Raw genomic sequence first — 18,855 nt, 5'->3', positions numbered from 1 at the left:
ATTTTATCTGAACCTCTCCAATGTTCATTTATTTTTTCAATACCATAAAAGGTTGCTAGTTTTGGGTCGCTATTATGTTTTAATTTAAAATGTCTTGACACGCTATGTTTGTCATAATCTTTTTTTATATTATTTAAATGCTCAGCAATCCTTGTTTTTAGTTGTCTCCCTGTTCTTCCCACATATTGGAGGCGACATGGGCACTCCAAAATGTAAACCACGTGTCGAATTGCACGAGATGAACGAATCAATCTTATATTCTTTATCAGTTATAGTTGAAACAAATTTCTTTCTATTCTTTCTATTTGAGGATTTCTTCACCATATTGCACGCTTTGCATTTTTTACAGTGAAAAAAACCCCGAAGCTCAGGAAAAAAAATGTTTCTTTTTTTGGTGGGTCTAGGACGTTATGGACTATTTTTGTTCTCAATGATCTATTTTTTCTATAGATGAACTTTGGTTTATGTGGAATAATTTTCTTCAGTATTTCATCTTTACGTAATATTGTCCAATATTTCTTGACAATGTTTTCTATGTTCTTATGTTGGTTATTAAAGCTAGTAATAAATGAAACATCAAATCCTTCATTTTGCACAATTTTTCTGTTCATCAGAAGGCTATTTCTATCTTTTTACCAATGATGTCTCTTTCAGAAACCAAAAAGGGTCTCTTATACCCCTTTTCCACAAATATATTTATTAATATTTCCGTTTGATCATCAAAATCTTTTTGTGAACTACAATTCCTTTTTATTCTCGTAAATTGGCTTCTAGGAGTATTATATAACCATCTTGGGTGGTGTCCACTCGAGATGGGAATGTAGCTATTTTTATCAATATCTTTAAAGTACGTTTTCGTCAAAATACGGCCTTTATGTTTGTATAGTATCAAATCCAAAAAATTTACACTATTCGAATCACTAATCATCGTACATTTCAACCCATATTGGTTCTTATTAATACTGAGCAAAAAATTGTTAAGATCTTCCAAAGAACCTCTCAAAAACATCACAATGTCATCTATATAGCGCCTGTATAAAACCATCTCAGGCCATCTATCAAAAATCGTTTCCTCTTCCCATTTGTCCCTAACAATATTTGCCACACTAGGGGCATATTTTGCCCCCATCGCAATGCCTTTACATTGTTGGAAAAATTTTCCCCCATACCAAAAAAAGTTGTTAGACATAGCAAATTCTAATAATTCGATGATAAAAATTTTTTGGGTTTTCTTCTTCTTAGATTTATGTTTCAAAGCCCATTTTACTGCCCTAACTCCGTCTTCTTGATTTATACTTGTAAATAGTGATTCAACATCGATCGTGACTAAGAAACAATTTTCAATATCATTTATTGGTTTCAAAACATTAATTAGTTCTCCAGTCTCTTAAAAATGATTTATTATTTCTCACTATTGGTTGTAGAAATGAGTCTATATATTCACCCAAACAAGCAAAAATCGAATCGATCCCACTCACAATTACCAACATGTCTTTTGAGTGTGGGAAAACCTCCTTGCAGACACAGAAAGAACATGCAAACTCCAAGCAGCTCATGCCATGATTATGATTCGAATTGCAGAGAGTCAAAAGGTGCAAGGAAGGATGGTCAATAAGTGCAATAAGTGTATGTTGGATCTATTTCTTTAAAACGTGTGAGAAATCAGACTGATGTAAAAAAAATTTCACGATTTTAATGGTTATCTTTGAAATCCCCCCCCACCGCTGAAATGGGGTTTTATTTACAAAACTGAGAGGCAAGTAAATGTTTCATACAGCACAACTGCAGCTCTAGTAATTCTTTCAGCATTCAGTACAGATCTGTCTCGGTGTAAAATGACTTGTTGCAGGAACGTGTTGCCTATACACAGTCCTTCTCAAGCCTCCCTTTGGGTCTCTCATGATTCCACACTAGACTTACTGCGCTGGACTTCAACAAAATGGATGCTCAGTGGAGACAACTTCCGGATCTGTGCTTAGGAAACGGAATGTTGATTTCTGGGAACCCGGAAGAGTTTTTTGCTGAGTGTCTGGAGAGCAGCAGAGATGTATGGGTGGAATTCCTAGTGTGGAGGATGGAGGTGTCTCCTCTGTGTGTGCGAGCTGTCTTCACTTTCGGAGTGATTTCTGCGTCTCTGACCCCGGCACTAGGTGAGCCTCAGCATGTCTGTGTATGACCGAGGAATTCACATACCACAGTGCTGCATGCTGGGAATGTTCTATGGAGAGCCTGTGTGTGTATACCTGAGGAATGGCAGTGTGCCTGTATGGTGGGAAGTCTGTCTGCTGAGAATGGCTGGGCTTTGTAGTCCCACACCAGCACTAACCAGCATTGTATTTCCTGGCAGGGTCAGCTAGTATTGAGGTTTCATTTGGTCAGAGAAGGCATCATGCAGTTTTCCCACAGCAAGGCTCATGTTATTTGTCAGCATTAGTCAGAAGCACTGATGTCCCATCCTGAAATTTACCCCTTCCTGAGCAGGCCATTTTTTGCTTTTTGGCACTGCGCTATTTCAACTGATAATTGCGCGGTCGTGCAATGCTGTATCCAAATTAAATTTGTCCTTTTTTCACACAAATAGAGCTTTCTTTTGGTGGTATTTGATCACCTCTGCGCTTTTTATTTTTTGCGCTAACCAATTCAATACAGGGCATTTTACCCCCTTCCTGCCCAGGCCAGTTTTCAGGTTTCAGCGCTCTCACACTTTGAATGACAATTGCGCGGTCATACAATATTGTACCCAAACTAAACTTTTATCATTTTCTTCACACAACTAGAGCTTTCTTTTGGTGGTATTTAATCACCACTGGGGGTTTTATTTTTTCCTAAATTAACAAAAAAAGACCAAACATTTTGAAAAAAAAAGTTTTTCTTTGTTTTTGTTATAAAAGTTTGCAAATAAATTCTTCATAAATTTAGGCCAAGATGTATTCTACTACATGTCTTTGGTGAAAATAACCCAAATTAGGATGTATTTTTTAGTTTGTAGGAAAGTTATAGCGTTCACAAACTATGGTATAGATCTGAATATTGATCAATCCTTAAGTATTGACAACCAATCTAAGTTCTTGAGGTCCAAGAATGTCAGAACAGTACAGATATCCCCCAAATAACCCCTTTTTGCAGAGTAGACAGTCAGACGTACTTCCTAAGAGGCATGGTGAGTTTTTTGAAGTTGTATTTTTTTTGTCATAATTTTTCGGAAAATGAAAAAATGAAAAAAATTAGTTTCACTATTTTTTTTTTACATATTGTCACCAGTGCAGTACAGCGTCATCATATAACTGGCATGGCGGTGATCAGGGACACTGACTGGTAACCGTATGGGGAAAAAAAAAAAAAAAATATATATATATATATATATATATTATTATTATTATTATTATTATTTTTTTTTTTTTAATTAAATTTTTTTTCTTTTTTTTAAGATTTTTTTTTCATATTTCACTATGACCAAAGTAGTACAATGTTACCATAGTAACATTGTACTACTTTGGGGAAGTGATCAGTATTTTTTATTTTATTATTTATTTTTTTACACAATTTGCTTATAGCAAAGAATTACTTTGCTATAAGCAAGCATTTACCTGAATGACATCGATTCATTCAGGGTTTTTTTTTTTTGTGCTCAGCTGTGATTTGGCCACAGCTAATCACATGACATGTGCATGTGATTAGCTGTGACCATTCACAGCTAGACACTAGTATACAATGGATGGCATGAATGAAGCCATCCATTGTATACAACTGTCATGTGACCTGCTGTGATTGGTCACAGCAGGTCACATGGTACCGGCAAAGGGGCCGATACTCAGATCTGTCATCGGTCGTGTCCAAGGTACACGGCCAGTGACAGATCGCGCCGCTCTGCAGGAGCGCAATCTGCGCATGTGCGGGAGGACGCCACCCGGAACGCTGATGACATTTGCCGTCCGCCATTCGGCCATAGGGCGGGCGGCAAATGGTTAACAAAAAAAGACCAAAAATGTTGAAAAAAAAATACAGTATCTTTCACTTTTGGTTATAAAAAATATCCAATAAATTCAAAGTTAGTCATAAATTTTAGGCGAAAATGTATTCTGCTACATGTCTTTGGTAAAAAAAAATCTCAATACATGTATATTAATTGGTTTGTGTGAAAGTTATAGCGTCTACAAACTATGGTATATATATTGGAATTTATGTAGCTTTTACTTTCTGACTGCCCATCACATTTCTTGAGGTGCTAAAATGCCAGGGCAGTACAACCCCCCCCCCCCCCCAATTACCCCTTTTTGGAAAGTAGACACCCCAAGGGTTTTGCAGAGTTGCATGTTGAGTCCATGGGACATTTTATCTTTTTGCACAAATTTTTTGAATATTACAATTTTATTTTCACACAAAGTTGTCACTTAAATGATATATTGCTCATGCATGCCATGTGTATATGTTGGATAACAACCCAAAACACTTTCTCCTACTTCTCCTGAGTATGGGGATACCACATGTTAGGGACTTTTTGGCAGCCTAGCTACATACAAGCCCCCAAAATCCAATGACCACCTTTCAAAGGGCATATTTCTTCATATCACTTCCCCAATACCTATCACAGTTTGGAAGGCTCTAAAATGCCAGGATAGTACAAACACCCCTCTCCCCCCAAATGACCTCTTTTTGGAAAGTAGATACTCCAAGGAATTTGATAAGAATCATGGCGAGTATTTTACAGATATAATTTTTGTCCCAGGGTATTGAAAAACAAAAAGAAAAAAATAAATTTTTTTGTTTTCTTTCTTCGTTTTACAAAAACATGTGGCAACAAATGAGATCTGCAAAGTACTCACCATGCCTCTTAGCAAATACTGGCATTTCAGGGCCAATATTAGAACCTTATGCCACACATCACCCACTCTCGAAGACCAAGCCTTTTCTGACACTGTTTATTCACATTTTGTTCACGTTTTTTTGCTAGAAAGTTACTGTGAACCCCCAAACATATATTTGTTTTTTTTTTAAAGCAGAGGCCCTAGAGAATAAAACGGTGGGTGTTAAAAATGTTTACGTCCCACAGTATTTGCACAGCAATTTTTCAAACATAAATCTTTTGGGAAAAATACACTTTTTAGAATTTTAATGCACAAAAACACAATATATTTCCCAATTGTTTGATAAAATATAAAAGTTGATGTTACGCTGAGTAAATAGACATGACATGTTCAAATGCTTTAAATTTGAAAGGGTGATCAAAGGGTTAACTGTGTGCTGTTTTACTGTGTGCGTTTTACTAGGGAGGCATGTTGTAGAGAGATACAAAACGGCATGTCCATGCTGACAGGAGAGAGACCTGTGTTGTTTACACACAGGTCTTTCCCCTGTCAACTTAATTCATTGATCGACGTGCTGGCCGGGACTTGGTGATTGACATCCCTAGCTGCCAATAGCAGAAATGCAAATCATGTATATATACATGATTTTGAGCAGCCCTGCCGTCCTGTAGCAGTATTTTTACTATAGGGTGGCGGGAAAGTGGTTAAATCGGTATTAAATCCAAAACCAAAAATGTTATATATTGCTGCTTACCATTCAGCAAATGTGGGGGCTGTATTCATTTTTTTCGGTTTTTTTGCCCTCTGTTTTCAATCGACCGGTGATCTGACCAGCAAGGCAGCCTATAGATATTATAATTTTGTTTCCTTCCAGCACGGGTGGAAGGAGAGAAAATTGCTTGATTCCCCGATCAACAAAGTTAGTGTTGATTGGGGGAATCCTCCCCGCAGCACTATTTTCCCAGCTCACAGAACACAATGATTAGCTTGTTTGGGAGAAACCGGACAGGCTGGTTGTACACAAGTTGATCAACAAATGGACTTATGTACAATCAGGGTGCACACACATGGATCGAAATTTGTCCCATTCCTTGCTGAACCAAATGAATTTTGATCCATGTATGGCCGACTTAACACACACTCGGTATTAAAGTGCCCCCATCCTGGATTAAGGAGCACAGGGGGCACCTTTGGACAGCAGCATTATCAGTCTGGGTGTGTGTGTGTGGGGGGGGGGGTGTTAAATGTATTAGCAGATTTAGATACACTAACAAATTGAAGCCCAGATGTCTGACTGGCATCCTTCCAGATGCCTGACTGGCAGCTCGCTCAGCCTCTCAGGATGTCACTGAAAGAAGGGTCAGCACACAGAGCTGTGACTGACAGTTCCCTGGTCTCTGCTAAGAGTGGACCCAAGAACTGAGCGATCAGCAGTCTTTGATCACTCAGCTCTCGGTGTATCGCCATTGGGGGACAGCTGCAAAATTGGCTTGATGCTGCATCTACATAGGTGAGGAATACATGTTTGGGTTTTTTTAAACCCATACTTTTTTTTAAGAATGAATTTGTGTGTCAATAACATACTATGCAGATATGTAAAAAGCATAAATCAAAATTTGCAACTGTTTGGAGAAATGTAACATGTAAGGGCTAATTTATACAGACGCTCAGCCCCATACAGCGTGAAGAACTGTTCGCTTATCTTTCTGTACTCCCTGAGCTGTACGCAGGTAGCGCATATACGTCAAAGGATATGCTGAGTGTGTGCAGCTGAATTTGACAGGTACACAGGGGTGGGTGCACGGCCTCGGACACCCAGACTCTGCGACTCTTCATACCGTGCAGGGCTGAACATCTGTGTGAATGCGCTCTAGACAGCAGGTTGATATAACTAGATACGTTGTGTCATTTTATTGTTGAGTTAATCTGCCCATAGACTTATTGAAATTTGTCAAAGGGACATGCTGGAAAACCTTTGTAGAATAGAGGCTACAGCTGCTGATCAGTGTATTCTTACAGAGGAGAGTCCTGCTATCAGAATACAATGTCCCAGTGAGAAGATTCTGTCATCCACCTCGTTTGTGCGGATGGAAATCCGCTGGCTGAAGGGGACAAAAAACTGTCTGACTATGGCAAGTTTCAGTGTATTACTGGTTGTTTGATAGAAAAAAGGTAACACGTGTATGGTTTTTACTCAGGGAATTCTAATGAAGATCTTTATTCAGAAGACGACAATGACACTGGAGTTGGGCAAAATGTAGATGCCATTGCTGAGTCAATGAACCGTGAACGAGTTGGTGTTTCGGAGACTGTTCAGTACAAGACGGCTGAAATAGCAGACGCAATGCAGAGTTCGGACATTCAGACTGACCCAGCAGTACTATTTTCTATGGTACCAAAGGAGATGAAGGACAAAGTTGTCATGGAAACATCTGATACTGTGTATGAAATCCAGAAAGCTGAAGGAGAGTGCAGTACCAATGAATGTCCACATAGTACTTTAGACAACCAACAGAAAACAAAAATGCAAAACACTGCTATAGATACATCAAATACAGAACAGATAAAAACAGAAGAATCAAACGGCACAGATGGCAATAAACCTCTGAAAGTAAACTGTGTGGAGCGCAATATCACTGGAATGGACAATTACACTTTGCAGGTCCTCAATGCTTCCCAGGTATGGCAATTGTGAATATATTGTCCAGCACTATGATGTCTGTGGTCTCTTGTGGTGATTTGATATGTGGTATTTGTAAAATATTATAAGATTGTAATGTTTATAAAGATAAATAGTATGAATAGTGTTGTTGCAAAAGTGGTTTAGGGTGAATCAAAAGTTCTGTACATTTCTTTATGAAATACATTTTTGCAAACACAAGCACAATATACTCACCAACTTATCAGTTAAGTAAAAATGATGAGACTTTAAAGAGTTAATAAATACAAAATATTCTGGGAAGGTGAGTATCAGTTGGTGGTGGGAGGTGGTTTTGTTAGCGCTGGCAAGGTGAGTATCAGTGAGTGATCCCTTTACACAGACACAGTAACTTTGCCCTGAATGGGCATGGTGACAGCAGTGTCTATGTACCCACTTCAATACCGGGCACTTTTACCGCCTTCCTGTCCAGGCCAATTTTCAGCTTTCAGTGCTCTCGCAATTTGAATGACAATTGTGTGGTCATGCAACACTGTACCCGTGTGAATTCTTTAATCATTTTTTTCTCACAAATATAACTTTCTTTTGGTGGTATTTAATCACCACTGGGTGTTTATTTTTTTGTTAAATAAACAAAAGACTGAAAATTTTGAAAAAAAAACAAAACATTTTTCTTTTTCTGTTATAAAATTTTGCAAATAAATAACCTTTCTTCATAAATTGAGGTTAAAATGTATTCTACATTTCTTTGTGGACTTTCCTACAGATTAAATAATATACACTGATTTGGGTTATTTTCACCAAACTATGGTATTAATATCTGAAAATTAATCAATTCTGATGTACTGATGGCTGGTCTCATTTCTTGAGGCCCGAAAATGCCAGGACAGTACAAGTATCCCCCAAACGACCCCTTTTGGGAAAATAAACAGTTCAAGGTATTTCATGAGGCATGGCGAGTTTTTTTGAAGTTGTAATTTTTTGTCGCAGTTTATTGGAAAATGAAGAAATTTTAAAAGTTTTTCATAATATTTTTTTTTTTCAATATTGTCACCAGTGCAGTACAGCATTAGAATGTAACTGGTGTAGTGGGGATCAGGACACTGTCTGGTAACAGTATATTAAAAAAATAAAATTTTTTCTATTAAATTTTTTTTTTTTTATGCACTGTGACCAGAGCAATACAGTATTACCATAGTAACATTGTACTACTCTGGGGAAGAGATCAAGTTTTTATTTTTTTTTTTTATTTTTTACACGAATTTCATTGGTATAAGTATAAGCAACCATTTTTACTGAATGAAACTGAATCATTTAGTGCCTTTTGTTGTGATAAACTTTGATTGGCCAAAGCTAATCACATGGTACAGATGGGCTGTAATTGGCCCTGTCTGTACAATGTGATCACTGTGACCAATCACAGCTAACAACACAATTGTATACAATGGATGGCACAAAAAGAAGTCATCCATTGTTTACAATTGTCATGTGATTTGCTCTGATTGTTCACAGCAGTCACGTGACACTGGCAGCAGGCCGGTGGACACAGTTGGTGACATCATGCCGCCACGTAGTGCCTTCTGAGAGGACATAATTTGAGTCCCACTCAGGAGTAAAGTCCATTTGTCAATCTGCTATATGCTGGGCGGGAAGGGGTTAAATGTGTTTATATCACAAGTAGATTCATCGGGCTAGCTCAGTGCTGGGACAGGCTGCAAAAGTAAAATTTAGTTCACAGTTGCTATCTAGCCAGGAGCTCATTCACATTTTTTTTTTCTTACTAACAAGCCGTAGTAGCTATAGAACCGCAGTAGCTTTACAGGTGGCAATATGCGTTTTTATTCTAAAAAAATATAGGTTTCCTTACGGTATGAAATATTTAGATTTTTGGCTTTGCTTACTCCATCTGAGTTTGACCCAAATCCAAGAGATCCCCTGTAGTCTTGCAGTCTTCCCTGTCAACTGCCTAATTTCATGCTGATAACACCCCCTTTCTCACAGCTCTTAAGTGTGCATTAGAGAGCTCCATAATTTAGAGCAGTGTTTCTCAAACTTTTTTCAGTGAAGGCACCATTTAAAATCACAATCTCGAGCCACCCAATACAAAATGTAAAAAACTAATAGTTTTACAGAAAGCAGCAACATCTGCACATGGGCGACACCCAACCTCAGAGGTTATTTATTCTTTCAAAGAAAATACACCTTCGCAAACTAGTACTGACTAGTAAGCCATTGTTTCTCTTCTCCTTCACTTTCTCTCTCACTGAGCTAATATGACTCCAGTGAGGGCAGAGAGGGGCAGGGAGGGGCAAGCGAGGATACTGTGCAGGAGCCCAATGTCCTTCTTATTAACTGATGACATCATTGGTTGTTATGTCTTCGGCAGCTAGAAAGTTGTAATGGTGCACAATGAAAACCTGTGGGTTTGTGTAACTAAAAGATAGGCTTGATCCACCTGGTGGCTTGTATACAATTTTTGGGCAGTTTTTAGGCATTTTGACAAGGCACCTCCTGAAGATACCTAAAGGCACCCTGGTTGAAAAAGGCTGATTTAGAGGAATATAAACAGCATTCTCAATATGTATTCTGTTAGTAAAAGTGTGTCCAGCAATGAACGGGTGTCTGTTCTGTTCTGTATAATTTCAAATTAAGTGAGCTGTTCCATGTTGGCGAAGTGAGGGTTTATTTATGCATACACACAATCGTATACATTTATAATTTTATCCTGTGTTTTATTTTGTATTTTATAGGACCTTATGGAATGGCTTAATCCCAACAACAGTGAATGCACCATGGTTTTGTTTTTCACTCCGTGGTGCCACTTTTCCGCTGCTCTGGCGCCTCATTTTAATGCATTACCTAGAGCATTCCCAACTTTGCATTTTTTGGCCCTGGATGCTTCTCAGCACAGCAGGTATGATTTATGAATGAAACGTTTTTCATAACAGTTTAAAGGATAAGTTCACCTTTCTGAACATTTCACCCATATTTAGGGTGTAATGTTTAGCTTCAGACCCCTCTCCCCCTGATCACCCCCCTCTTCTTGTGGCAGCGAGCCAGGGATCTTCTCCCAATACCCACTGCAACAATTCAAAGAGAGCGCGGCCATGCGGGGCTGTACAACTGTCTGCTTGTAGTTTTTAATGAACTACCACAGCACTGTTGAGTGCTGTAATAGTTCATTCTTCCCATCATTATAAAACCACACAAGCAGATTGATTACACTAACAGTCTGCAAGAGACCTGCAGTGCTTTACAGGCTCCTACAACAAAAATAGTTAATGTACATTTTTTTACCTGCAAAAAAGAGTGCATTTAGTATTTTTTATAAAAAGGTGAACTTATCCTTTAGCAGTGCATATTTATAGCTATGGCAGCATCTGTTGCATTAAAATGTTCCTAGCATCCCAATATTGTATGGTATACAAAAGTGAGTTTGCAGTGACATGTTATTGTGTATGTATAGCCACATCCTTTTTTAAATTTTTTTTCATTTAGTTAGAGAAGTTTAAGTGGAACTTCACTCTCACAAGCCACATTGACTATTTTTAATCCTTCTGCTGCTAGCATTAGTAAATAGATAGGAACGTATAACATATTCACTTGTTTTAAACTAATTTTTTTACATTACTTCCTGGTTTCCAGGCCTAGGCAAATTATGTCATACATCCCAGTAGTCTTCTGGATTAGAGGAGGGGTTTTCCCAGCTAAGCATGCCCTCTTGCTTGTATGCATGAACTAAGGGTAGATGGATTCCAGTCAAGTCAATGCATACTGTATATGAATCACCTTCTCCAAGATCGACACAGCTAGAGGTTGGGGTTTAAAGTGATTTCTCAGCAAAATAAAGCATGGAGACATGAATGGATGGGGGGGGGGGGGGGGGGGTTACTTTTAATATTATGAATTCAGTAGCATTTTTGCTTTGTGGTGGTCAGGTGCAGTGTAGTTCCGCTCTAAGGGATTGCTGTTATGGAGATTTCCTTTTACTTCCTGTCTTGGAGACAAAACAGGAGTGACAAGAAATCTTCCCAAAATGAAGGGAATTGCCATTTCCATCATGTGTCCCTTTTTTAATACCGTTTTCTCATTCCAAAATTGCCCCTTAGGCTTCATTTACATGGACACTGAGGTCTGTATACTGTGAATGGGCTGGTTTTTTTTAGTGTCTCTAACTTCTGTATGCAGGTAGCCTATTGAAGTCGATTAGGATGCAGCGATACCTTAGCCACAGCTACTGGTCCTAATGTGACAAGTGGACCTGTATGTAGACAGCGTGTGTTTGAGGCTCCTCACCCACATCCACTGACCTGGCACATTAGGACCAGCAGCTGTGGCCATGCAGCTGCTGCATCTTAACAGACTTCAGTGGGCTGCCTGCAGCACAGCACACAGACGTTAGATGCATGATTATAAAAGTCCCATTCTCTATATACAGGTGTCAGTGCCCAAGTGAACAGGACCTTATTTTATTTACACTTGATCATTCTGGTAATAAATAGTAGTAAAGACGGCACTATCTGGTAAGCATTGTTAGAGAGCTACCCATCCTTATTTTGCAAATTGTATTTTTTTTTTCTGGACAGAGTGTGTGTAAATACATTTCATATTGGAGAAAATATTGATTATGATAGCCATCTATTCTCGCACTAGCCATTTTTCATAACACTTGAAAGCATGAGCATTGGGATTTTTCAGATTCACACATGATTTTTTTTCTTAAAGAGAATGGGACTTTTAATATATTTAGACCAGTCCTTTGCATGATTGTGCCCAAAATCAGCATTAAGCTGGCCATAGATGGTTATAATTTCAAACAAAAATTTGCAGAATATTCATTTGTCTTCAAAATATTTTGTTTGCTTTAACATTTGATTTGGGAATGAATGGATTTTACTAACTGAAAACCACATACCCTCTTAGAAATTTCTAATACTGATGGAGAAATCCAGATGGAGGATGTATCTTATGCCCGGAGAATCGTGGCTAAAGGATACATCTAAGTGTTTGTGACCATTTATAATCTAATGGTCCATATCATCTGGTAAGAGGCTTCCTTAAGGTGTCACATGGTGGCAGATATACACTCTTTCTACAAGGAAGTAGAAGTTTAGGCTCACTCTTGAGTGATATATATATATATATATATATATATATATATATATATATATATAAAATAAATAAAATTTTCTTTTTTAAAAGTTGGGTATACACTAGTAGATTTTAAAATGAAAACTTTCATTCTCAAGAACGTTCATTCAATTTGTTTTAATCGTTAGTGGGGTGAAATCGATATTATTTATTTTTCACCATAGTGACAAGAAAATTTGAAGGAGCAGGAAGGAAACATTTTCTTGAACGAACGTTCTTTAAACAGTGAATGTGATTTTCGTTCAGGAAATTAAAGTCTTTCCAAAATTGAATGTTAAAGAGGAACTATACTGATAACAGTCTGATAACAATTAAGGCCGGTTCATGCTATAGAAACACAGTCCAGATGCGCTCTGAATGGGTTTCTGCATGCACGTTCCAGTGCACTTTTGATGCATTCAAGTTAATTTTTTCCTCTCTCTCTTCAATTTAAACAGGGGCATGTGTATTCCAGTGCGTTCTGGTGTGTTTTTGATGTGTTTTACCGCGTTCCAGTACAGTTCTGTGCAGGTAAAATGCAGCATGTTCTACTTTTTTTTTCTGCATCCGGAACACACTGGAACTGCAAGCACTGATGTGAACTATGACATTGACAACCATATACCTACTTTCTGTGCATTTTGGATGCAGAAAAATAGCACACTGAAACGCATGTAGTGTGAACTGGCCCTTAATGTTCTTTAACAAAACATTCCACATTAATAATTATGCTACTAAACTTCGTATATGGAATCCTGCCAGCTACACAACTTGACAACTATAACAATTCTCACTCATAGTTACATAGTTAGTCTGGCTGAAAAAAGATAAAAGTCCATTCAGTTCAACCATTAAAAAACAAAAGTTATAACTCTATACCCACAGTTGATGCAGAGGAAGGCAAAAAAACCCAGCAAAGCACGATCCAATTTGCTCCTGCTGGGAAAAAAAATTCCTTCCTGATCCCCCGAGAGGCAATCGGATATTCCCTGGATCAACTTTACCTATAAATGTTAGTATCCAGTTATATTCTAAGAAACAATCCACACCTTTTTTGAAGCAATCCACTGAGCTGGCCAGAACCAACTCTTGATGGAGTCTATTCCACATTTTCACAGCTCTCACTGTGAAGAAACCTTTCCATGTTTGGAGATTAAATGTATTTTCCTCCAGACGTAAAGAGTGCCCCCTTGTCCTCCGTGATGACCTCAGGGTGAATAACTCTACACCGAGTTCACTATATGAACCACTGATGTATTTATACATGTTGATCATGTCCCCCCTTAATCTCCTCTTCTCAAGAGAGAATAAATTCAGTTCCTCTAATCTTTCCTCGTAGCTGATCTCCTCCATGCCTCTTATCAGTTTGGTTGCTCTTCTCTGTACTTTCTCCAGTTCCCCAATGATCTTTTTGTGAATTGGTGCCCAAAACTGAACTGCATATTCCAGATGAGGTGTTACTAATGATTTGTACAGGGGTAGAATGTTATCTCTCGCTCTGTAGTCTATCCCTGTTTTACTACAAGGATTTTGCTCGCTTTAGAAACTGCAGCTTTGCATTGCATGCCATTATTAAGCTTGAGATCTACCAGAACTCCCAGATCCTTCTCCACCATTGATTTCCCTAGTTGTACTCCCCTTAATAATTTTTTTATTACAAAACTCTTTCAGTCATATATATTTAATAGACCAAAAGGAAGAAGATGAGATAAATTAATTGTTGGACTTTACACTCCACTGTCATGGAGACAAAATAAGTAAAAAAAAAAAAAAACAAAACAAAGTAAAAAGTGATGTTAAAAAATCATATAGTAGTACTTGTGTACTATGTTCAGCTCTTGGTTATTATGTTAATATTACATTTTTGACTGAGATGTCTTCTAAACGCATTTTTTTCTATAGTCTGTCCACTAGGTTTGGTACGGTTGCTGTTCCAAATATCCTCTTGTTTCAAGGTGCAAAGCCAATGGCCAGATTTAATCACACAGAACGTACGCTGGAACCCTTGAAGGCTTTCATATTCAACCAGTCAGGTATATCCATTATTATTCATTTTTACTTCTCTTTTGTTTGCAGGTTTTCTAATAGAATAAAATAGGGATGTACCGATATATTGGTAGCAGAAACATATCGGCCGAAAATAGTGTTATTGGCATTTTGCTGATGGGGAAAAAAGGTGCCGATAATGGTGTCGATACATGTAAAGTCACGTCTCATAGACTTTCAAGCAAAAAAGCCTTCTAGTGACTTCAATGCAAAATTGCATCTCATCGACTTTCGTACAAAGTCGCGTCTCATACACTGTCATGCAAAAATGCCTCCTAGTGACTTCAGTGCAAAATTGCATCTCATAGACTTTCCTGCAAAGTCGAGTCCCCATTGACTTCAATGCAACCCCCCCCCCCCCCCCCCAGTGACTTAAATAAAAGAAAAAAATTTTAAATCTGTAGGTTTCGTTTTTATGCCAAGTGCATCCAAAATTTTCAGCACCAGAATTTTAATTTCATTTCACCACTAGAATGAATATATCTACAGTGTATATATAAATATATTTGGTATGCTAAAACTTCATTCTGTTGTAGGGCTCTGTGTGCTAATACTACCAAAACACTTCTGTTGTGTCAGATAGCATTCCCTCTTTGGTTGCTATGGTTTCACAATGGTGAGGCAGAGCTAACGGAAGGAAATACAGGAGCCAGGGGGGATATGGTATTCCACACACCTGGAAGTGTTGGTTATTATTGGCTCATAGATCTCTGCAATAAAACAAAGTTTCAACAGAGTCCCCAGACAGGTAAATATAAAGTTACTTTTACTGGGTATTGCTTTTATAATTTCTTTTTTTTCTGACAAGGTAGTGTTAAAGCAGAACTCTGAACAGCCTGCTAAATACACCATTCAAATAGTTTTATGGGGTTCTTTAACAGTAATTTTTTTATTAGCCTATCACAATACATATATAGATGTCATTCAAGTTTAAAATATGTCAACTGTAAAGGGTAATAAGCATGTGATGATTTCACCTTGCAAGAAAGGACATGACATGTGTTGTTTTTTTTTTTTTTTTGTTTCCAATGATAAACAAAAAAAGAAAAATGGATAAACATAAACAATAAAGAGAAATACATGTAAGGTTTTACCTGCCGAAGCATTTTTTATATTAATTAGCTTTATTTTTTCACACACCTCTGCTATGTTGCAGCCATTTATGCATTTATTTCCCATTTCAGCCAATGCAGCTTCCTGTGTCACTTCTCTACCTCCATCCTTCTCATTGACCAAATAATTGTTGTGCATCTGTTCATTAAGCATCGGTCTAAAACGGAACCAGAAAACATTAATGAAAAATCATGAAACAGCAAAGTGATCTTGTTGAATAGCAGAGTTGTATGTACCATGAGATTGGCTAGCCAAATTGACAAATAATTTTGTAGGTATCCTAACTAAAGATATGTTTTTAAAACTTAAATTTTGTCTTGAGCATAATACTAAACATTATACGAACAATTTTTTGCCTTTAGTCTCTAATGCTTTAGTCTGGATTCCCACAAATCTGGATTGTCTCTTGCTATATTTGCAGCTAGCTGACACATGCACAGTGGTTTAAACTCAGATGTTTCATTTTTAAGGCCTACATTGCCAACCATGTAGTCTCAGATGGCTGCACAGACATAAGCACATATGGAAAATCTGAATGGAAATGATTGATTGGTACCAATGTATTATGCTTAACCTGAGATGTTTTTCCTTCTAAATTAGGAATTGAAGCAAAGCCTGATGTCACAGTAATAGAAGCAGACTATGAAGGACCATTGCCGTGCAATCCTCAAACAGGAATTGACTGGCTTCTAGTGTTTTCTGTTCTCTATGTGACAGCTTTTGTAATATATGCCACCATGCAAACGGACAGAATTCGCTGGCTTATACCGGGCCAAGAGCATGAACATCAGGAGTGATTTTATCAGAAGCTTAAATCTTGGATAAACTCTACATTTTTTGACCCATGTGTCTGTATCCAGCTGTGATGGGCAGTTGGTTGACTTGCCAATCGCTAAACTTCTTTTTGAGTCAATAGGGTTGACTTATTAAAGGAGTATAGGCTGTTCAATTGATGTAGTAAATGTGGTGATGTTTTGCTCACTTGGAATACCCATTAATGTGCAAGGAAAAAAAAAATAAAAGGATTTTTTGCCTGCCCATGAACATCTTCACCTCATCTACCAAGCTAAGCATACATATACATTGCAAAGTGAACATGCTCTATTCATGTTAATCAAACGCAGAACCTGGTTGAATTCTTCCACAAGACTGTTATTAAGTTATTTGCGTGTTGAACTGTTTCCTGCCTGAAAGTGGAAACTAATGCCTATATTTTATCAGCATATACAGTATCTCTTATGGAGATGTAATTTAACAAATGAAATAAAAAAACAACATGAAATACAAAATATTCTGTTATCAGAATTTAATTTGTCACTGAAAATCTTTGTAAAAGGTAAGGATTTAAAGATTGATTTACTTTTATCCAAGAGGATGATATGTTGCTGGTTACTTTTACCTCCGAGACGTGAATCTTCTCTCCATAATACCTTGCCCTCACTGGAATCTTAAGCTGGCCAAGAGTTTTGTCTGGCTTCAGATAAATCGGCCTGAAATTCAAGCAGGGGTGGCCATGTTGATACACTACTTGGCAGATAATAGTAGTCTGAACAGTGACTGCACAATAAGCTGCAGTCAGTGTTTGGCAATGCCCACTGTATTCTAACAGGTGCCAGCTATCAGAATACAGTAGCCTTTGCAAGAGATTTGTCCATCCTCCCTTTTTGGCATAGATGGAGGAATCTGTTAGATGTTTCTCATTCAGCCTGCAGACTGAATGAAGAAAAAATAAATTAGTGGGTGGCCAGCTTTACTTATGTTGAATTCCACATAATCTGCAAGTGAAACATCCAAAAGGAAGAGTAAGTTCTTTTCCATAATGGCTAATGCTGGCAGTCAGACCAGGTAAGTGATCGTTTTGCCACATTAGTTTGGAAAAACATCAGTTTGTCTGCTAGAAGTGATTCCAGTTGATTATCACACCAAGTTAACGGCAGTGGTCATCAGCTTATTAAGGGACTTGGATGTCTCACTGGACTGTTCAGGCATTCAGAACTGTCTCATAATGGCGGGTAGGGAGTTCATAGTGTAAGTTCTAAGTTGTAAATTGGAGCTTACACAGGGCTTATTCTCTTCGCTCCTAGCACCTGAATGATGCAATGGGGAAGGAAGGTAAAGAAAATATATGTTGCTGGTAGGTATGTAAAGTGGTTGAAAAAAAACAAACAAGCATGTCTGTACTTACCTGCTCTGTGCAGTAGAATTGCACAGAGCGGCCCCAATCCTCCTCCTTTTGTGTCCTCCACCGACGCTCTTGGCTACTCCTCTCTTGCTGGTGCCCCCAATAGAAAGCCAATTCCCATAGGGGCCCTCGTGTAGGCTCGCTCCTGTGACCCGCTGCTGTGTCCATTGACATGGACAGCAGGACTTGGCCCTGCCCCGCTCCCTTGTCACTGGAGTTGATTGACAGGAGCGGGAGCCAATGGCTCATGCTGCCATGAGTCTGCCCAGGGAGGAGGGACAAAGCCAGGAGAGACATAGCTCTCATGCACATTGATGAATTGTGATGGGGCTTAGGTGAGTATAAGGGGGGGGGATATGTGACACAAGGTTTTTTTTCTTTAATGCATTAAGGTAAGCAACCTTGAGGCTTTAGAACCATTTTAATAATTACTGTTCCTTTTGTACTGTTCCTTTTGTACTGCTTGGGTGAAGTACAGGATTCATTTAAACATCAGTATATAGTATTAGACTATTCATTATGAAATTTGAACGTGGCCATAGTGGTTCTACTGTGTGACTAGTAGCCTTCATCCTTTTAAAGCTGACCTTCAAGCTCCCTAGCATTGGTCTGCATTTGTGTTTTGACATCCATTGCTGGTTCAGCGTTTGTCTATATTCTTTTTTGACAGTCTGATTAATCTCAATTTCTCTACTTCTTGGTCATTCTCCATATGGAAAGTTTCAAGTACCAGGGGGAGAGCACAGACATAACCTCAAACAAGGTTTAAAGGACTTGTATAAAAGGTGTGCTACAGTTTCATGCCAAATTCAGTTTATAGTTTGAAAATGAAAAAATGATTCAGATTCAAAGTAAAATTGGCACACATTTATGAGGCCTATGCGTTTAAAGCAAGCGAGTCTGAACTAGCTGGAACTTTT

General features: G+C 38.1%; 1 protein-coding gene across 1 annotated transcript; it reads left to right on the top strand.

The window, feature by feature from the left end:
- The first annotated feature begins 1,999 nt into the window (after positions 1–1,999).
- On the top strand, positions 2,000–17,042 carry TXNDC15 (thioredoxin domain containing 15). Its single transcript, XM_089653142.1, has 5 exons — positions 2,000–2,150; positions 7,004–7,485; positions 10,215–10,378; positions 14,497–14,627; positions 16,354–17,042. Exons 1-5 carry the CDS (start codon positions 2,075–2,077, stop codon positions 16,548–16,550), a joined length of 1,050 nt encoding a protein of 349 aa, XP_089509268.1. The 5' UTR covers positions 2,000–2,074; the 3' UTR covers positions 16,551–17,042.
- Positions 17,043–18,855: the final 1,813 nt, after the last annotated feature.

Source organism: Staurois parvus, unplaced genomic scaffold (assembly GCF_062004578.1).
Source record: "Staurois parvus isolate SC_StPar_1 unplaced genomic scaffold, SC_StPar_1.0 ptg000701l, whole genome shotgun sequence".
Classification (NCBI taxonomy): domain Eukaryota; kingdom Metazoa; phylum Chordata; class Amphibia; order Anura; family Ranidae; genus Staurois; species Staurois parvus.
This window is presented reverse-complemented; position numbering and strand designations above follow the sequence as displayed.

Coding starts and splice junctions, on each gene's coding strand:
- TXNDC15 (XM_089653142.1), top strand. CDS start 2,075: ATGGAGGTGTCTCCTCTGTGTGTGCGAGCTGTCTTCACTTTCGGAGTG. Junction 7,486..10,214: donor AGGTCCTCAATGCTTCCCAG/GTATGGCAATTG, acceptor TGTATTTTATAG/GACCTTATGGAATGGCTTAA. Junction 14,628..16,353: donor TTTCATATTCAACCAGTCAG/GTATATCCATTA, acceptor CTTCTAAATTAG/GAATTGAAGCAAAGCCTGAT.